This window comes from Ipomoea nil, unplaced genomic scaffold (genome assembly GCF_001879475.1).
Source record: "Ipomoea nil cultivar Tokyo-kokei standard unplaced genomic scaffold, Asagao_1.1 scaffold2280, whole genome shotgun sequence".
NCBI lineage: Eukaryota > Viridiplantae > Streptophyta > Magnoliopsida > Solanales > Convolvulaceae > Ipomoea > Ipomoea nil.
Genome location: NW_017618708.1, coordinates 1,842,369 through 1,863,981, shown reverse-complemented (window position 1 = coordinate 1,863,981; position 21,613 = coordinate 1,842,369). Strand labels below are relative to the sequence as shown.

At 33.7% G+C, this 21,613-nt stretch overlaps 1 protein-coding gene, 1 long non-coding RNA gene and 1 pseudogene across 2 annotated transcripts; all 3 read right to left on the bottom strand.

Moving 5' to 3' along the window:
- Positions 1-539: 539 nt before the first annotated feature.
- Positions 540-11,392, bottom strand: LOC109150843. The gene is made up of 3 exons (XR_002049229.1): positions 11,308-11,392; positions 10,374-10,577; positions 540-617 (listed from the first exon to the last, which is right to left on the bottom strand). It is a non-coding gene; the product is annotated as an uncharacterized LOC109150843 (long non-coding RNA).
- On the bottom strand, positions 8,433-9,338 carry LOC109150842. The gene is made up of 2 exons (XM_019298818.1): positions 8,742-9,338; positions 8,433-8,641 (listed from the first exon to the last, which is right to left on the bottom strand). Exons 1-2 carry the CDS (start codon positions 9,141-9,143, stop codon positions 8,603-8,605), a joined length of 441 nt encoding a protein of 146 aa, XP_019154363.1. The 5' UTR covers positions 9,144-9,338; the 3' UTR covers positions 8,433-8,602.
- A 9,381-nt stretch (positions 11,393-20,773) lies between the features above and the next one.
- On the bottom strand, positions 20,774-21,438 carry LOC109150744 (annotated as a pseudogene).
- Positions 21,439-21,613: the final 175 nt, after the last annotated feature.

Genomic DNA, 21,613 nt, shown 5'->3' with positions numbered 1-21,613 from the left:
AAATGACAAAGGTTAACACAAGAAAAACAAACACAAAGGAGATTAAGTGCTTAGCACTTATTAAACAAAGAAAAGACTCAACGGGGACAACTAGGGGTAAAGATATGTTTAAAAGGTAGGCTTAAAGGCTTGGGCTAAGCAAAAATGGCCTAAATCATTTCAAAATATGCAAATCTTAGATTTCACTTGGAGAGTAATGAGGCAAGTTCTAGCAAAACAACCATTACCGGAATCTCACATAAGCCTTCACTAGCAATGCACAACACACAAGATCAAGAATATATTCAATTATTAGGTGGTTAACAAGACCATTGACAAGAGAATAGATCAATCATGTGTTACACCTTGACTCATCAATCACAAGTTGCGTTCTAACAAGTTCCACCAAGGCAATCTGGGCGAGAAATGCCACCTTACTATCTTTTACTTTGCCTTTCCATTGAATAGCCTATATCATCAAGACCACTAAGGCACAAATATTTGGCATATGAAAGAGTGTTGTTCAATCTTCTTTTCTTCATTTTGCCTCACAAAAATATCCCCATGCTATGATGACTTGAAATCTTGATCAAATAACCCAATGTTTGGCTCAAAACATCATTTTCTTGTCAAGTCACCTAAGCACAAACAATCATTCCATAAGTTACCAAATTGGCTCCATAATATAATGATTAACCAGTATAAATACCAAAATGTGCAAGGAAAAAGCATTAGTTTTAGACATTCATCAACAATCTATACTATATATAAAACAAAATCATGAACGTTAACTTCCCGCCCAATTCCTAAAAAATCTCTCTTCCTAATAAAATATATTGTTTTCTACTTTCACATTCGCACTATAATTCTGAGCTAAAATTCTATTCTAATATTAAAAAATTGTGTAATAAAATCTATACTATATATAAAAACAATATCCTGAACTTTAACTTCCCGCCCAACTCCTAAAAAATCTCTCTTCCTAATAAAATATATTGTTTTCTACTTTCTCATTCGCACTATAATTCTGGGTTAAAATTCTATTCTAATATTATAAAATTGTGTAATACAATTTAAACTATATACAAAAAAACAAAATCCTGAACTGTAACTTCACGCCCAATTCCTAAAAAATCTCTCATCCTAATAAAATATATTGTTTTCTACTATAATTCTGGGTTAAAATTTTATTCTAATATTATAAAATTGTGCAATACAATCTATAGTATATATAAAACAAAATCATGAATTTTAACTTCCCACCCAATTCCTAAAAAATCTCTCTTCCTAATAAAATATATTGTTTTCTACTTTCTCATTCGCACTATAATTCTGGGTAAAAATTCTATTCTAATATTATAAAATTGTATAATACAATCTATACTATATATAAAAACTAAATCCTGTACTTTAACTTTTTGCCCATTACCTAAAAAATCTCTCTTCCTAATAAATATACGGTTTTCTACTTTCTCATTAGCACTATAATTCTCGATTAAAATTCTATTCTAATATTATAAAACTGTGTTATACAATTTATACTATATATATATATATATATATATATATATATATATATATATATATATATATATATATATAAACCTGAACTTTAACTTCCCTCCCAATTCCTAAAAAATCTCTCTTCCTAACAAAATATATTGTTTTCTACTTTCACATTCAAACTATAATTCTGGGTTAAAATTCTATTCTAATCTATACTATATATAAAAACAAAATTCTGAACATTAACTTCCCGCCCAATTACTAAAAAATCTCTCTTCCTAATAAAATATATTGTTTTCAACTTTCTCATTACCACTATAATTCTAGGTTAAAATTCTATTTTAATATTATAAAATTGTGTAATACATTCTATACTATATACAAAAACAAAATCTTGAAATTTAACTTCCCGCCCAATTCCTAAAAAATCTCTCTTCCTAATAAAATATATTGTTATCTACTTTCTCATTCACACTATAATTCTGGGTTAAAATTCTATTCTATTATTATAAAATTGTGTAATATAATCTATACTATATATAAAAACAAAATCCTGAACTTTAACTTTCCACACAATTTCTAAAAAATCTATCTTCCTAATAAAATATATTGTTTGCTACTTTCTCATTCGCACTATAATTCTAGGTTAAAATTCTATTCTAATATTATAAAATTGTGTAATACAATCTATACTTTATATAAAAAAAAAAAAAAAAAAAAAAAAAAAAAAAAAAAAAATCCCGAACTTTAACTTCCCGCCCGATTCCTAAAAAAATCTCTTTTCCTAAAAATATATATTGTTTTCTACTTTGTCATTAGCACTATAATTCTGGGTTAAAATTTTATTCTAATATTATAAAATTGTGTAATACAATATATACTTTATATAAAACAAAATCATGAACTTTAACTTTTCCGCCCAATTCCTAAAAAATCTCTCTTCCTAAGAAAATTTATTGTTTTCTACTTTCTCATTCGCACTATAATTCTCGGTTAAATTCTATTCTAATATTATAAAATTGTCTAATACAATCTATACTATATATGAAAACACAATCCTGAACATTAACTATCTGCCCATTTCCTAAACAATCTCTCTTCCTAATAAAATATATGGTTTTCTACTTTCTAATTAGCACTATAATTCTGGATTAAAATTCTATTTCAATATTATAATGCCAACACTCGGTTTTATCACAGGTATGCCACTGCCCGAAAGAAAAAGAATTGTGTCTCTAAGATTATGAATGATGTAGGGGTATGGGTAGAGGGTGAGGCTATGAATCGGGTAGTTTTAAATTATTTTAAAGCTATTTTCGATTCTGGTGTTTCTGAATGTGTGGACCCTTTATTTGATGTTTTTGCCCCTCGAGTATCCCTTGAACAAAATAACGAGTTATTGCGCCCTTTTGTGCCTGAGGAGGTCAAAACTGCTCTTTTTTCTATGTTCCCTGACAAAGCACCGGGGCCGGATGGAATGAATCCGGGGTTCTATCAGCACTTCTGGGATATAGTTGGAGGTGATGTGTCTCAGTTTGTAGTGAATTATTTGAATAATGCCACTTTTCCAGATGGGTTAAACGATACAAATGTTGTGCTAATCCCGAAGAAAGTTGTGCCTGAAACGATTGCTGATTTGAGACCAATAGCCCTGGGGAATGTGCTTTATCGTATCATGGCTAAAATGATCACTAACAGGATGAAATCACTCATGGGGGACTTGATCTCAGAGTCTCAGAGTGCTTTTATCCCAGGTAGGCTGATCACAGATAATATCCTAGTTGCTGCAAAGGTTGGTCATTTTTTGAATAGGAAGTAATGTGGGGCCATAGGTTGGGGGGCTTTGAACTTGGATATGGTAAAGGCCTATGACAGAATGGAGTGGCAGTTTTTACAGAAAATGCTAGTGGTAATGGGTTTTGATGAACGATGGGCAAAACTGATTATGCTCTGTGTGACGACCGTTGAGTACAATATACTTGTGAATGGAGTGACGGGTGGCCGAGTAATACCTACTCAGGGTCTCAGACAGGGAGATCCTCTATCCCCATATTTATTTATTATTTGTGCAGATGGTCTATCTTTATTGCTACAAAAGGCGCAGAGGATGGGTTCTATACACGGATGCAGAGTTGCTAGGGGGAACCCCCAATCTCGCATCTGTTTTTTGCAGATGATAGTCTGTTGTTTTTCAAGGAAAATGTGCAGGAGGCTACGGTGGTTAAACAATGCCTAAAACGTTATGAGAACTTATCTGGTCAAAAGGTAAATTTTCAAAGTCTAATATCTGTTTTAGCAGAAACACACAGGAGGCCGATAGGTTGGCAGTGGCGGATTGCCTGGAGGTTGACCAAGCCCCAAATTTTGGAAAATATCTGATTCTTCCTTCGTTTGTGGGAAGAAATAAGAGGGCAACTTTTGCTTATGTAGAGGACAAGATCAGGCAAAGGATAGGGCCATGGAATAAAAAACTGCTATCACGGGCTGGTAAAGAAGTCTTGTTAAAAAGTGTGGCACAGGCAATGGCAACTTTTACAATGGGCATTTTCCTCTTGCCAGACTCTGTCATTTTGTCTATTGAAAGAACTATGAATAGATATTGGTGGGGCAGTAGAACGGACAGGAAAATCCACTGGAAAGCTTGGGATAAGTTGTGTGTTTCCAAGAATTATGGTGGTCTGGGTTTAAGGATCTGCGGAAATTTAATTTGGCAATGTTAGGGAAACAGGGCTGGAGGTTCCTAACTAATCCAAACACTTTGGTTGCAAAAGTTTATAAGGCACGATATTATCCGAATACATCTTTTGTGGATGCAACCATAGGAAATTGCCCTAGTTATTGCTCGAGAAGTATTATGGCAGCACATGATACTATTGTGTCTGGTGTAAGGCGAAGGGTGGGTAATGGAAAATCAACTTTGATATGGGGACATCCCTGGTTACCTGATGACCCCAGCCCTTTGGTTCAGACAGAAATGCCTATACAACTAAGAGATGCACCCGTTGCTGGACTGATTGATCAACAAACTAATACATGGGATCCACATATCCTATCAGATATATTTATCCCAGAAGATGTGAATAGAATATTGAAGATCCCTGTGAGCCCAGATTATAATGATTCATGGTATTGGCTAGGTGACCCTAGGGGAGTGTATTCAGTAAAGAATGCCTACAGGAAGCTGGTAGGTGATTATGCATATGCCCCAGGTGTTTTTGATAAATGGGCAACTATATGGAAGTTAAGGGTTCAAGTGGAAAACTTTTTTTTGGAGGGCAATTTGTGATATCCTCCCTACCACGAATAATTTGATTTTAAAGAGGGTAGAAGTAGAACCAACATGCATCATGTGTGGATTGGCTCATGAGAATATTATGCATGCATTAATTCTTTGCAATTATTCTAGACTTGTATGGGATGTTACATGCTTACCCATTATGAATGTTGTAACGGATTCTTTTCCCTCATGGATTATGGGTGTGTTGACAGTAGAGTAGTTTTGTTTGGTGTTGTCCGTGCTATATCATCTTTGGAAGACACGAAATACGGCGGTATGGGAACATTCGCTCCTACACCTAACAACCGTTCGACGACATGCCGTGGCAGCTCTGCATGCCTATGGCCAAAGCCATCCGACAACCCCCGGCTGGAATCTTACGGCTACACCACCCACACTGTCACATGCACGCCCTCATTGCTACATCGACACCGGTTTCAGGCCAACGAATGGCGAAGCTACATACGGAGCAGTCTTATTAGCAGCGGACGGAACTTTTATCGCAGTAACAAATGGCAAGTTGCCAGTTTGTTTTTCATCCCTTATGGCGGAAGCCCACTACTACAAAGCAGTACATAGGTGTCTGTTGCTACATCGACGCTGGTTCAGGCCAACGACTGGCGAAGCTACATACGGATCAGTCTTATTAGCGACCGGACGGAACTTTTATCACAGCAACAATAAAAAATCTCTCTTCGTAATAAAATATATTGATTTCTACTTTCTTATTCGTACAAAAATTCTGGGTTAAAAACAAAAACAACACATATACATTTTGGGTTAATATTTTTCAAACCCCCCTAATAATAAATAATAATTTTTTTTATCGCGCCGCTGGCTACGGCTAGGAAGTCCAGAATCGGCCTCCTCCGCGGCTGCTTCGCTGGCTGAACCGGCGATTAATTTTTATTATTATTTTTTTATAGGTTGTAAAGTGTCAAAAGTTCGACAAGGCATAACTTTTGACTCGGTTGTCCGTTTTGGACAAATGTGTTTTTGAAATCGCGTATTTTTTTGAGATCTATCCACCGCAAACAGCCGTAGGCGGTTTGGCCCACTAATTTCTAAAAAAAAAAATGTTTTATTAAATACTTTCTAAGAAAAAAACTATCAGAATCTTATGTTTTATTAATGAATTTTTAAATTTTTTTAATTAAAAAATGTCCTGTGTATTATTTAATAATCTCTCTTTATAATTGGTTAAATTATTTAATTATGGGAAATTAGGGAATAATTAATGATGGTAATAGAAATTCTAGAAGAATATAGAATTAAAGAATATTTAATTATTGTTACATTATTATTGTGACTCACGGAATACAATACAAGAATATTTAATTATTGTTATATTATTATTGTGCCTCACGGTCATTATATACTAACAGAAATTGAAAAGAAACTAATAATAATAATATAAGTGGTAATAATAATATCTAAAAGTAATTAAGTGTTAATAATAATAGTAAGAATATTAACGTAAGAATTATGATATAGAATAAATCGTAATAATTAATAACTATTGTCTAGGATTAAATTTGAAATTTTCAGGAGATAAGCGACCTCTGGTGAAATTAACTCTTAAATAATTATATATCGATTTAAATATTCTTAATATATTACAACAATTCCATTACGTGCATCGCACGGGTGAAAATACTAGTACTAGTAAAATAATAACAACACTACCATGAATACACATAATAAAATAAATAAAAATAAAAAGAACCACTAGAAAACTACAGTACTCATAATAATAATAATAATAATAATAATAATAATAATAAATCATAACAACTACTACCAAGTACATTATGCACAGATGACACCTGAGTTGGATTCCCATATGAGAGATGGTGAGTTCAAGCCTCAGTTGAGAGAGAGAGTCAGTAACATTCAAAAATAATAATAATAATAACAACTACAGTACTCATAATAGTAAAATAAAATAATAATAACAGTACACTGCCATGAATACACGTAATAAAATAAAATAATAATAAAAACAACTACTACTAAACTACAGTACTCATAATAATATTAATAACAACTACTACTACTAAACTAATAACACTACCACGAATACACGTACTAAAATAAAATAAAATAGTAATAAAAACAACTACTACTAAACTACAGTACTCACAATAATCTACAATCTAGATCTACATCTACAATATGAATGGTTCATATTATTATGATTTTTCTTAATTACCCTCTATTATATTATTTTCTTCCCTTAAATAACCTAAATTCCGTTAATATAAACTTTAGTAACGGAATATTCCGTTAACTATATATTTATTATTTTTAACTTACTCATTAATTTCTATAAGAAAGGTCTTAGATTCGAACTCCATCCCAATTAGACTTGGCATAATTGTTAAACATATACTACGAATATATTAAAATGTATTAAAAATATATAATATAAAATTTAACATAAACTTTGGTCAAATAATTAGTCCGATTAAATACATAATATTCAAAGTTAAGCATCAAAGATTATAAATCAAGAACTTTAAAAATCCTTTGATTTTATGCATTTAAAAAAAAAAACAAATTTAGGTTAAGTTTTTTTTTTTCCGTTAAATTAATCTTCTTTTGATTATTTAGATCAGAACAAAACTTAATATTTCAATTATACTTTTGTATTATTGGTATGATTTAGGTTGTTATGGTATTAATATTTTTTTTGTATGAATTTTTATAATGGTACGATTGCACATTACTTTACAAATATTATACTATTATTTTTTTGTCGGACAAAATTGTTCTTACATCATTGTCAGACCTACGCGACCTAACTACAAAGTTGTTGATCATAAACAAAATTACACCCGGACTATAAAACGGTAGGACCATTTTCCAAAGAATTGACAATGTTGACATCACATTGGCTTCAATTGAACAAGTTTACACATCAAAATTTTATCAATGCATGAAAACTTCTAAAGAAATTTGTAAGTTAATTTTTACTATATCATTATAACAATATTGTAACTATATATTTTGAATTATTTATTATCATCCTCTATTGACAGGAATTATAACAATTGTCATTGACAAACTCTCAAAACAATTTGTCTCAACAACGAATGTGAATTAAAAAAAAATAATGATTTCATTATTGTTGATGAAAAGTATGTACATTACTTTATTACTCTTATTAAATTAAATTAAATTAGTAGCTACAATAAAAAATAATACATATGCATTTAATTAATTTAGAATTAGATGTCTATAATTCCTTTATTTAAAAAAATTATTCATTATAAAAAAAATTAAAAAGTGATATAATTTTATTAATTATATTATCTTTATTTTCTAGAATTTAAAGATTCATTACCTTCAAATTTATTAATTTATTATATTCACTACATTATCCATTGTCTTCTTTTTACATTTTCTTGTAATTAAATATCAAAGTTATAATACAAAATATGTTATATATATGTATGAACAAATTGCACTTTAGGTCCTATGAGTATTAGGGTACTGACAATTTGTGTACGTGACTTTCAAAACTCCCAATTTAAACCTTTAACTATGCAATTTTTGGCACTTTTGGTCCTCCGGGCCAAATTGCGGGCCAATTTTGGCCGGAAAAACATAAATTGGTTCAAATTGTTTTTTGACGAGGGTAAAATTGTCATTTCACACTCTTCTTCTTCATTCGCCCCGTCTTCTTTCTTCTTCTTCTTCGTTCTTCTTCTTCTTCATCCTTGCACTGGGCATCAGCTACTCAATCTCCACTCACCAAAAACACGGACAGGATCCGGGGGATTTCCGGCGGCGAGAGGCGGCGCGTTTCCATTGGCGTGGAGGTTTGAAAGTGGCGATTCAGGAAAATGCTTCAAAGTCACATTCTTGCTCAATCCCCTGCACCGAGTTTGTTAATTATTGATTATTGATTATTGATGTGATATGGATTACGGTAGTATGTTAATAAGTTAGCATAGGAGGTTTGAATGTGGATTACGATAATGTCGACCGTTATAGACCATACGAAGTTAAGGATAGCAGTGGCGGTAGTGGACGACGGAGACGGCGGAGGCATGGCGATTGAAGGCGAGGGAGCGGCGGCGGCACTGGACACCGGAGAAGCGACCAGGGGACGACTCAGCTTCTGCGGCGGAAGAAGGCGATGGCGATGGAGTCGCAACGAGAGGAGCGGGAACTGGGGTCGGTGGCTCCGCTGCGGAATACGGCGATGGAGCGGCGACGAAACTCGGTGCAGGGGTGGCAGCAAGCCTATGGTTTTCTTTTGCAAGTTTTTGCATCTCTGCATGTTGTGTGGCAAGCTTCTGCTCCATAATCTCAGGATGAGGAAGCATCTCAAATGGAGGGAAACCACTAGGTGGGGGCCGAATCGAATGACCATCAGGATCAGGATGCACAGTGCTTGGCCTGCTATCTAGATTGGACTGCTATCAAATGACTCCTATGCTGAGCGAAGAAGAAGAAGAACGAAGAAGAAAGGGAGAATGAAGAAGAAGAAGGGAGTGAAATGACAATTTTACCCTCGTCAAAAAACAATTCGAACCAATTGATGTTTTTCCGGCCAAAATTGGCCCGGAGGACCAAAAGTGTCAAAAATTGCATAGTTAAAGGTTTAAATTGGGAGTTTTGAAAGTCACGTACTCAAATTGTCAGTACCCTAATACTCACAGGACCAAAAGTGCAATTTGTTCTATATGTATTTACCAAGTATTTTATACAAAATAATAAATATTAATATTTTATTCAATACTTTCACATGATAATCGACGACACACATCTCATAACGCATGAAACATGTAGGGAAAAAACTTTCACTACCAAATTAAATATCAATAGGTGCTTGTAAGATAAATAATTAATAGTACAACTAAGATCCCATCATATACACAACAAGGCAAATATAAAGTCTCTTACACTATAATCTCATTGCACGATAAATCCATCTATGCTACCACCAGTAACCCAATTGCACATGACACACTACCAATAAAAAAAAAAGACATGTACTGAAGATGAAGACAATGACAATGCTACTCAAAAGAGAATTAAGAAGAATTAGAGAAATTTAAAACAAAAATAATATTTATTTAGACTATCATTTTTAGACTAAGTATTTAAACTATCGTTATTACAAAGGTGCAAACATTTATTTTAGTGATAATATAATCAATCTCTCATATATTATCTTGCATTTATACACTTTAAATTATTGATTCAAATAAACAAATTCAATATTTATTTACCTATGCATGAACATCTCCGATATAATATTACATTGATATACTTTGAAATTCTTATTTAAAAATAATCATTGGGCATTATTTGATTCGCGCAAAGCGCGTAAAACAACTAGTAATATAATAAACAATAATAATAATAATAACAACAACTACTACTAGACTACAGTACTCATAACAATAATAATAATAATAATAATAATAATAATAATAATAATAACAACTACTAAACTACAGTATCCTACCCACAACCCCCCCCACCCTCCCCGCCCATAAGAGACATAGTCAAGAATGTGTACTTTTGACATGACTTGGACAAAAATGTGTTGATTAAAAACTCTAGACTAAAATACTTAAAGTACTAATGTCATTACCTTCTTTTCAAAAACCCTTTAAATATGCAATCATTCGGGGCTCTCGAGGTTCTTCATCAGTATACATTTTACTGTCATATCTAAATCCACTAAGTTTGGCATTATAGTTTGGATCGTCCCAAATATATGTGCATCGATGCCTTGGTTTAAATTCTAGCATAGACGGATCAGCAGGTCCAGAGCGCAATGGTCTCGCATCCATAACTGTTAATAAATAATAATATATTATTTCATATTACAATCAGAGGTCCAGGGTGAATTGTTTGTACTACATGCATCAAACAACAGCAACAATAATAATAATTAATAATAACTACTACACTACGCTTTTGCTGCTGCTAATAATAATAATAACAAAAAAAATAATAATAATAAAATAAAGTAATAATAACACCAGGACTATGTGGTCTAATGGTATCCGGGTTGGACTTCCATTTGGAAGGTTGTAAGTTCGAGCCTCAGTGGAGGCGTTATTGACTCTTTGTGTTTCAGTAGGTTGAGAAAGTATATGAACAGATACTACAATGTAATAGAGCTAGTAGCATTCAAAAAGAAGTAATAATAACACTACCATGCATGCACACGCATACTAATAATAATAACACTACATTACACTGATATTTGTACTACATGCATCAAACAACAACAACAATAATAATTAATAATAATAACTACTATAATTCCTTTCCAAAAAAAAAAAATAATAATAATAATAATAATAATAACTACTACAGTACAGTAATAATAATAATAATAATAATTACACTACACTACACTACATTCCAGTACATGCCATACACTACACTAGATACTAATAATAATAATAATAACAACAACAATAATAATAATAATAATATTATTATTATTATTATTATTATTATTATTATTAGTTGCGAAAAAATTATAAACAAAGTTGCATAGAGTATGTATGTACCTCGATTATTTCAGCAATGGTGCTAGCTGCAATTTTTGGTTGCTTCTGATTTAGCTACGAAGAAGAAGCAATGATATGGTGAAAGAATGAGATGTGCATTTTTCATCTTCTCCCTCCCGTATTTATGCTAGAAGAAGGGGAGTAAAATTTGGGAAAAATTAAATAAAGAGAGAAGAGGTACTTGGAACAACCTCTTTTCTCTCTCTCACTATGTGGAGATGAGAAGAAAATATCTAACCCGCACAAGTTTAGTACAATGGTTTAGTGGACAGTATTTGGGAAAAGAGACCATTGTGCGTACCAATGTCTGTTGAACCATTGAAATACCGTATGTTCCCACAATACTCTGTCGGGTCGGAGTGTGGGGCCTTGAGGTTGGGGATTCAACCTTTTGGGAGAAGATGAGAATGAGGTATATAGGATACCTTCTTCTCTCTCCTCCTACCTGCGCATTTAATGAGGAGAGAAAAGACTCTCTTTGTCATTTTTTTTTTTTTTTGGTATAAGAAGGTAAGCTGATTACCTTCTTCTTGAAAGCCCTAATAAGAAGAGGGTAATCAGCTTAGTACTTTACACATTTTTATCCATCTTTTTATTTTTACTTATTTTTGTCTCTTTCTTGTTAAATTTGCACAAAAAATTCAATCACCCCCATAATAATAATAATAATAATAATAATAATAATAATAATAATAATAATAATAATAATAATAATAATAGTAACACTACCATGCATACACGTAATAAAATAAAATAAATAATAATAAAAACAACAACTACTAAACCACAGTACTACTACGTTCTACTACTACTAATAATAATAGTATAATAATAATAATATAATAATAATAATAATAGTAACTACTAACTACAGTACTCATAATAATAATAATAATAATAATAATAATAATAATAATAATAATAACAACAACAACAACAACAACAACAACAATACATAAAATAATATTAAAAAATATTAATAACACTACCATGCATACACGTAATAAAATAAAATAAATAATAATAAAAGCAACTACTACTAAACTACAGTACTACTTTTTTTTTTTTTTTTTTTTTAAGGTAAACTACAGTACTACTACTTGTAGTACTACTACTACCACCAATAATAATAACAATAACAATAACAATAACAATAATAATAATAATAATAATAATAATAATAATAATAATAATAATAGCCTACATAGGTAGCTCAACTGGTCATAGAGGTGAAACTTTGGACGAATGACCAGGGATCAAGTCTCACCAGCGGTAGTGTGGGAGCAACCTCTCAAAGTGGGGGAGGCTGCAGTCCTCCCATCCTCCCAAATGCTCTGTCGGGTCGGGATGTGGGGCGTCTTTAAGATTATTGGAAGAATAATAATAATGCAACCAAATTCCGTTCTGCTAATAAACACTAATTTTTATTATTAGTGTAATAATAATAATTACTACTACTAAACTACAGTACTAATAATAATAATAATAATTATTATTATTATTATTTGTAAAAAATTATTAACATGCTGCATGGAGTATGTACGTACCTCAACTATTCGGGCAACGGTGTTAGCTTTAATTATCGATTGCTTCCAATGTGAGCTTGGAGGGAGAAGTGATGATATGGTGGAGAAGGAAGATATGTTTCTATCTTCTCTCTCCAAAGAATTTTTTGCACTTTTAGTTCCACGACTATAATATCACTAATGATTTTTATCCACGACTTTTAAAACTTGTAGAATTAGTTCACGACTATAACTACTTTATTAGCAAATTTGGTTTTTTCGGTGCATTTTTCGATTAATTTTTTCCCGAAAAATTTTACTCCCCATTTTAATATGTATAATATTATCTTTTCCATCTCACAAACTAATGACTTAAATAAATAAATAATTAATTAATTAAACACCCTTGGTGAAGATGCATGGCATGCCTTTCATTTTCTGCTATACAACTTTCCCGGCCAAATAGTTATACAAATATACACCATCCATGTTAGGAAATGCACAAAAAAACATGTACAAATTAGGTACGCATCACAAAAAACGCACCATTAGGTATGAATAAAAGCACCACACAGTGTTCGAAAATACACAATTAGGTTGTGGGAGTTATGGTGCATTTTTTGGGTGTGTTGTATGTTTTGTGTTTTTGGTGTGTTTGTGCATTTCTTGTTGTGCTTTTTCCTAACAGTATTGGTGCCTTTTGTTAACACTGTACCGCACGGAAGTGCGCGGCCATATTTGAACAATATATATATATATATATATATATATATATATATATATATATATATATATATATATATATATATATATATATATATAACGTGGACATTTGAATGTATAATTCGGCGATATGTAGTGAAAATAGACCTGGCAATTCGTGTATACGGGTCCGTTAACGGGTCGACACGATTACACACGAACACGATAAGGCTAAACACGGACACGACACGTTATGGTTAACGGGTTTAAAATTTTAACACGAACACGAACATGATTTGTTAACAGGTTAAACGGGTTGACACGATAGACACGTTTTGTTAACAGATTTCAAGTCGTGTCGACACGATATGACACGAAACCCGTTTGAACCCGCTATTTCTATTAATATATTTAAAAAACTAAAATTTAAAGTTAAGTTCTATAAAAAAAAATAAAAAATAAAAACTACCGTTCAATTCATCAAACAAACTAAAAATATTCCATTCATAACATTCATAAAAAGATAAAACAACATCCAAATATCATAATTAAAGGAGTCTATACAAGTTTTTAGTATAAAATTGAACACAATAAAAATTCAAATTTCAAATTGTTTGAACATCAATTATTTGGTGTAGGATCTTGGCCTAATGTAGTAAATTCATCATTAGTTATGTTCATAATATGTTTTGTAATCTCAATAATGACAATGGTTCTTACCTAAATGACAATGATTCTTAGCGGGTTATAAACAGGTTTGGTAAACAGGTTCGTGTTAACGGGTTAACATGGTAATATTAACGGGTTAAACGGGTTCTTAATAGGTTTAACGGGTTTACCCGTTAATGACCCGGGACACATTAAGGCTAAACACTAACCCGTTATTTCCGTATCCGGTTTCATGTCGTGTTAACGTGTCGTGTCTATAATTGCCAAGTCTAAGTGAAAATATAATTGTAAAATGCCTATAGGTGAAATATGGTGTATTGTTGTGGACAATAATTGTGAAAACATGCAAGGAAAAAAAATACAAAAGGAGGCGAAAATTGAGAAGGATTCCTTATTTAAATAATGTAATGCTTTTATAAGAAACAGTTGTGCATGTATTTGTAAAGATTGTATATGAGTAATATACAGCTCAGATATATTTTGTGGGGTACAACAAATCAAACATGTTACAGATATAATGTGTTTGCAAAAATAAAAAATGCGCAAAAATGCGGTGAATGAAAACCCCAATGTTGACGTGTTGTCTAATTTGTAGATCTTTTTGAAAAATATAAGTTTGCAAAATATGAGTTTTAATTACTTGCATAAAATTTGTACCTCATTTAACTTATTAGAAGTACTTATTAGATTGAACCAAAAATTTCTGCGTATTTATTTCAAAAAAATAAAAAATGACACACTTTAAAAAAAAAAAAAAAAAAAGTTGGAGGCTTACCTTCCATTTCTTACCCCAAGAAGCTGAATCCCCAACCTTAAGGTCCCAACACTCCGACTCGACAGAGCATGTGGGAGGATACATGTAAATCACACTGACTCAATGAGTTAGTAGACAGAGCCAAGGAACTGCCGCAGCCGAGGTTTAAACCTTTGTCTATTATCTCAAATACTGCCCACTAAACCATTGAGCTAAGCCCGTGCGGGTCCGAAGATTCTGATTGCGTGTACAGTTACGTTGTTCTTTGTGGCCGGCGACTGTCTGAAGCAGTGAAGCATATAGGCCGCAGTACAGTCCTATATATAGACTTCATTAGAGTAAACGTGTTCCTTTCAACTGCTTCTAGGTTTTAAACATTTGAAGGTAAAACACTTCACATATCGTCGTATACATTGTTAGAAATAATTATTTCATAAGAATGATTTATATAATAAAGGTTGTAATTTCATAAGGTACTCACGTTGATGATTAGTGATGTGTAAAGGCGGAATTACTGGGTGAAATTCCCTCCCTCTCATTCTGTTAAAATTTAAGTTTATAAGGGTTAAAAGATGTATAATGGATAAGGTTATCGGTCTCACAATCCTAAAGGGATTTCTATTCCTAAAGGAGGTCACATTCCTAAAGGGATTTCTATTCCTATCTATAAATACCCAGGAAAACTCTAGGGATCTGAACAGTTTCAAATCTCTAAGTTTTCTAGTCTCCGTATCATCAGGAGGTGATTAAGGAATACGGATCAGAGAGGTGAATCATTATATTCTTGATTCATTCAATTTAGAGATTACTTCTTCAATGGAGCCAAGTAAGTTCTATCTTTTCCATTTAATTAAAAGTCCATGATCATGAACATTATTTAGTTGATTGATTTGATTTACATGCGATCATTGTTAATTGTGCTTCCGCATTTAAGTTATAGCGCATAAAGGATTATTTAACATACATCTCATATTGTTTGCAATACGTAGGGCTTCAATCAACATTCTCAGCCCTGATATTTCGCCTAGGAACAGAAACAATGCAATAGACATCAGATTTGTACGGAAGTAAGACGGTCCGGATACAAGAAGTATGCAAACAGTGACTCTTTACAGTGCATCTTCCATGATCAGAAGGTATTTAATTTAATTGTATGCTTGTAATTTGTTATACAATTTGTGATTACATAATGTTTGTTAAGACATGTTTTTTGCACTTGAAAACCAAGGCACTTTTGTTTGTGCACATATCCCCAAACATTACGTTGAAAAGTATGCCAACAGATTTAAATATGGTGGAGTTTACTCGATCAAAAATTTCTTGGTCATTGGTAATGCGTATAAACACAAGACAACGAATCATAAGTATATGTTAAAATTCTGCTCTAAAACACTTGTCACAGAATTAAAGTGTACATCTTTTCCTACTCATACGTATGACGTATCCATTCAATGGTGACTCATATTTTTATGAGGAAAACCACTAGTTCATCATATTTGTATTATTCTAACACTTTTTTTTTTGTTTTTTCTTATAGTGGGTGAAGGCACAAGTTTGAGTTCATATGAGGACAGGGCATTGCACGATTTAAGAACTGCTGTTATGCATGTTGTTACAATTACATAAATCTATGGAAAAAAAAAAAAAAAAAAAGGAAACTAAGTTTTGTATTCTTATTAAAAAAATAGGATTAGTTTAATATAATAGTGCAGTAGTTGTAGGTCTTTTTATTATTGCATAACAATGATAACTTCTATGTAGAAGGTTGGTCTATTCTAACATAGACCATAATTAAAATGACTATTGAATGTTTGATACATAGTTCTGGACATGCCCAAATATAAGTATCAAGTGCATACTGCACTCTTTTAAAACATTTCTAAAATCTTAGTATGAATATAAATTTAATACATCCCCAACTTCGTTTGTAATTGTTAGATAGGTGATTTTTGGGTTGGTGCAAAGATTCTTGCGATCGAGGACGATTTACCTTGTGAGGTAGAAGAAGAAGATAATTTCTTAGATGAGGTGCAATATTGTTATCATTTGTGCTTATTTCGTTTAGAATCATAATATTTAGACAGGTACGGAGATTTATTCTGTTAATTCGATTTAGGATATTCTAGGAGCAGAGGAGGGTGCATCTTCTGGAGATGATTGACAATTGTTTGGATTAGTGTGGCCTATTTAATATGTTATTACAATGTTTCTCTATGTGATGCAGTAGACATTCATGGCTTTTGCAATTAAAGACTTTTAGGAAATGGGGAAACAAGAACGCAAAAAATGAGATGAGATATTATGAATGGACAATTAATGATAAAAAAATGTTTTCATCGATTTGTCAGACACCAGAGTTGATTGCATGATAGTTGTAATGTTTTACAATTTCTGCTTTGATATAAAAAATTGGGAACATTTGATACTTTAAAATAGAAAGTTCAACAGAATAAGGGCGATTATAAGCAGACGTTTCACACTATAAAACATACATCTGACATAGAAATATATGACCCAATTATTTTGAATAACTAACTGGTAATCAATTATTACAGTTAAAATTTCATAACATATAAACAACTGTATAATTTCTTTTTTGGACTTTGCAACAGAATCTGTAAATTATCATTGACTGAAAAGGTTTGCATGTTCTGTAAATGGATTAACTTCATTGGTCGTGTGATATCCTGTAATCAGTGAAAGATGTATTTACATAAAGGAAAAAACGTTGTAATATAATAAGTCACTTCATAACGAAAAAAAAAAAACATTCAATCAACAATTATTTTGTAATGGATTAAGAGTAACCTTGTAAGAAAAAAAAAAAAAAAAAAACTGGCAATTTGGATGGGCGAAGGTGTCAGTCAAATGCAGTCCCCTGATGTTTTGCAAACTTGTCGTACTGAGTCATGATAACAGGTTTCTGATGTTTCTATTTAAAAAAAAAAAATGGAACAAATAGTTAAATCCTGTAAAAGAATTCGTAAACGTAATGTTGTAATTATGAAGATAATTAGAAGGTAAGATACCATACTGTTAAGTCAGGATGACAAAGTGAATGAATTCTTGCTGACGATTTCTCGTGAAAATGATTTGGCATGCCATTTTGTATACAACAACAACCATTACATCTGCAAGAAAACTTTGGCAAATAATAAAACATTTGTATGACACATGTCGCAAAGATAAATATAACGGAATGTGTTTTTCTATTGCAATCTAAACAACTGACTTTTCAATTCGATCAGCAAATGACAATTTGAGGCTTTCATGAAGGCCATCTATCTGACGTTATTGTCATAAGACATTAGTTTGGCTAGAATTCCCTGTAAGAAGTCAAAAGCAGAAATCATCAAAGGTGTGTCAACAGACAAAGTACACATTGATAGTATTTTTTTTAAACAGGTATGTTGGTCCCGGTAGGGTGATATAAAGTCTAGAGGAGGAAGGGGGAGAGTGAATAGACTTTATAAACAATTTCAAATAATATAATACTCGTAACTTCAAATAATGTCATCCTCATGACATTCGCCCAGAGGTATCCACAGCGTACTTAGCTCTCATGACATTCGCCCAGAGGCTATCTTCACTTCTTAACAATCTCCACCCAAGCTTGGCAAGGAATGCATTGTTCAAGTGGTCCAAACTGCGAATGCCTAGACTACCTTCATCCTTGGGGAGTGTCACCGTGCTCCGATCCACTTGACAAGGCTGCACTTCCTATGGTTCTCAGATGATCCCCAAAGGAAGCTACGGCTCGTCTTCTCAATACTTTGTAGGATGCCCTTGGGAATTGGCATGGTTTGCATTGTGTAAGTCGGATTAGCCGTGAGTACCGACTGCACTAGTGTCTGCCTTTCTGCTAGAGAAAGGGTCCTCATTTTCTAGCCCGCTAGTCTCTCCTGTACTCGGTCTAGTATATTGGAGAATGCTTCTTTCTTTAATCTGACGTGGACTCAAGGTACCTACCCAAATCTTCCACCTTCTGCATTTCTGCAATTCTGGTAACTTCATCTTGGAGGTCCAATGGCGTGTTATTAGAGAAATGGGGAAGTTCACCTTCTGCCCTGAGCTAACACAAAACCGGTTAAGACACTCCTTTATTGCCATAATCTGGTCGACCGAGGCTTCACCAATCACCAAACAAGGCCATATCATCCGCGAAAAAAGAAAAAAAAAAAAAGAGAGACACGCGGTAGACTAAAGGCCCCTACTGAAGATAGGTCGCCAAACTACGACGAGAGTTTCGTCCCTCTCTTGATAGACTGATGCCCTACCATCTCCCTAATCTCAAGTATTCATCAATAAGGTGGCTCAACCTCTCAACACAAAGCACAAATAATAGGGATAGATCGGATCCCCTTGGTGAATGCCCCTCTCCCGTTTGAACCAGTCCATGTGTTCCCCTTCCCAGGAAATAGCTAATCTTGAGGTTTCAATGCAGGCTGCCAAATTCCTAACCCATGTTTGATTGAAACCTGCGTCTTCTAACCTATCACGGACAAACTCCCAACTGAGCCTGTTGTAAGCTTTCTCCATATCCATTTTAGCCTGATTTTTAGTTAATATATTCCTTGCCGTTCATCGCAGATGCGGCTTCCCATGGTCAGTCTCCGGCGACTAAAACGCATGTACGAGATGCGTTTGGAGTATTATACGTCAGACGCATCTTGTACACGCGTCTAACCGTATACTAATACTATGCGTTGCGTTGGCCGTATACAATACCAAAGACGCAATTACCATTTGCCTCTTTGGAGACGTATAAAAAATTAAAAAAAAAAAAACTGGGTCATGGTTAAAATGCATGTCCCAAAGGAAGTTTTCCTAATTTTCTCAAAAAAAAAAAAAGCTTCATATTTACGAAATTGGGAAGCATATTTGTCACATTTCAGTCATTTTTCCTGCTAGACAGTGTTCTGAAAACTAGGGTGGGTTAGCCATGCAGCATTAAAACGAAAAAATTAAACTTACTAGACCCTTGCCTTCCTTGATGCCTTCTGATGTCCTAATCAGAAGCGACGAGTGATCGGATGATACCATGGGAAGAAGTGAAACCGTAGCTTCCGGAAATCTACCTCTCCACTCCACATTACATAATGCCCTATCAAGCCTAGCGCCTTTGAAAGACCTCTCTTCCATGTAAATTTGGGGCCAATAAAACCCTGTCGGAAACTAAGCAATTACATGTTGAAGCTTTGGAGAGAAAGAGAGAAAGGAAAAATGCAGAGTATTATTCATGAATGCATGTAGTTTGTTATCTATTCTGTTACTCTGGAACTGAACTAGAAAGGTGATATATATACACAGTAATGAGCAGATTAGTTAGTGTAAAGACTCTTGTGTCCTCTTCTTTTCTGATTGCGTATCACCATCCTCCAACACCCCCGTAGGAGCGTGTAGATTCTACATGCCCAACTTAAACACAAAAGAGTGATGTAATTCTTTTCAACCATCAAGGCTTCTCATTGAGTCCACCAAGGATGGTGGACCTCCTTATACTCCAATTCTTTTCAACCATCAAATTCTGCAATTCTGCTCTGTTAGAAAAAAACCATCAACATGAAGCATCATTTTTCATCATGAACTCAGCTCCATGAGCGCAGAAGTCCTCCACATTGAATGTCTCAGACTTGCTGCATCTTGTATCAGCCATTCCACACCACATTCTGATCCTACATCCTCATCAAAGTCATCAAAATTTCTTGAGTTCAATTCAACTGAAGCACTAGGCTCAGACTTCTGAGAAGGCCCTCTTGTTGCTTTTCCATCTAACCGATCCTTCAACAAAAGTTTGAAAGAAAATATTCTCTCCAGTTCCATTCTTCTCCGCAGTTTAGTACGCAAGCGTTTTTTCTGCTATTAATTCCTCCTGAAGATTGGAAATCTCCTGATAAGCCGATTGTGACAAGAGCTTCTGGATTTTTCTATCAATTGCTTCGTCACTTATTTCAGAAGTTAGCATCTCAATTTCCTTCTTAATTCTAGCAAGATCTTCTTTTGCAGCAACCATAACATTGCTCCCTACATAATCTGATCTATGCATCTTAATAAAGATCTGGACATTCAAAGCATGCAATTCCATAGTTCCTCCAGCATTTGTATGCTTCAAAGCTTCATTGTAATCCTGCTCATGCATGAAAATGATCCCAGCAATAAGGCGCAATATGGGATTGCTTCCAACAGCTGGATCCCCTAGCAACTCATGGAGACTTGAATCACCATTTCCTTCTTCTCGGGGCCGGAGAGGTAAATAGCGAGCAATTTGACGGCTTGGAGAGGAGTAGAGGCTGAGGCATCGATCTCACTGATGACGAGCTGGTAGCTGCCGAGGGCAATGTAGGATCTGAAGACGAGAGCGTCTCTCTCAACGACGTCGTCCGGGGAGAGATTAGAGACCTCGCTGTTGTTGATGGCGGCTTGGTATGCTCCCAAGTAGATGTTGTTTCTCAGTCCAAACAACGGGTTGGGCCCTGCAACTGCCATTGTTAATCTACTTCTCTGTCTCTCTGGTGATCGATTGGATTCAGATCGCAGATTTGAGCTTCTCAGCAACAGATAACAGTGTCTCAAGGTATTTGTTCCTTCCCTCTGCCTTGGAGTCCAAAATGTCAGGAAGAAATGCCACAAAGCAAAGAGCAGCAGAGCTACATTTTTCTTCCATAACATCCGGTAG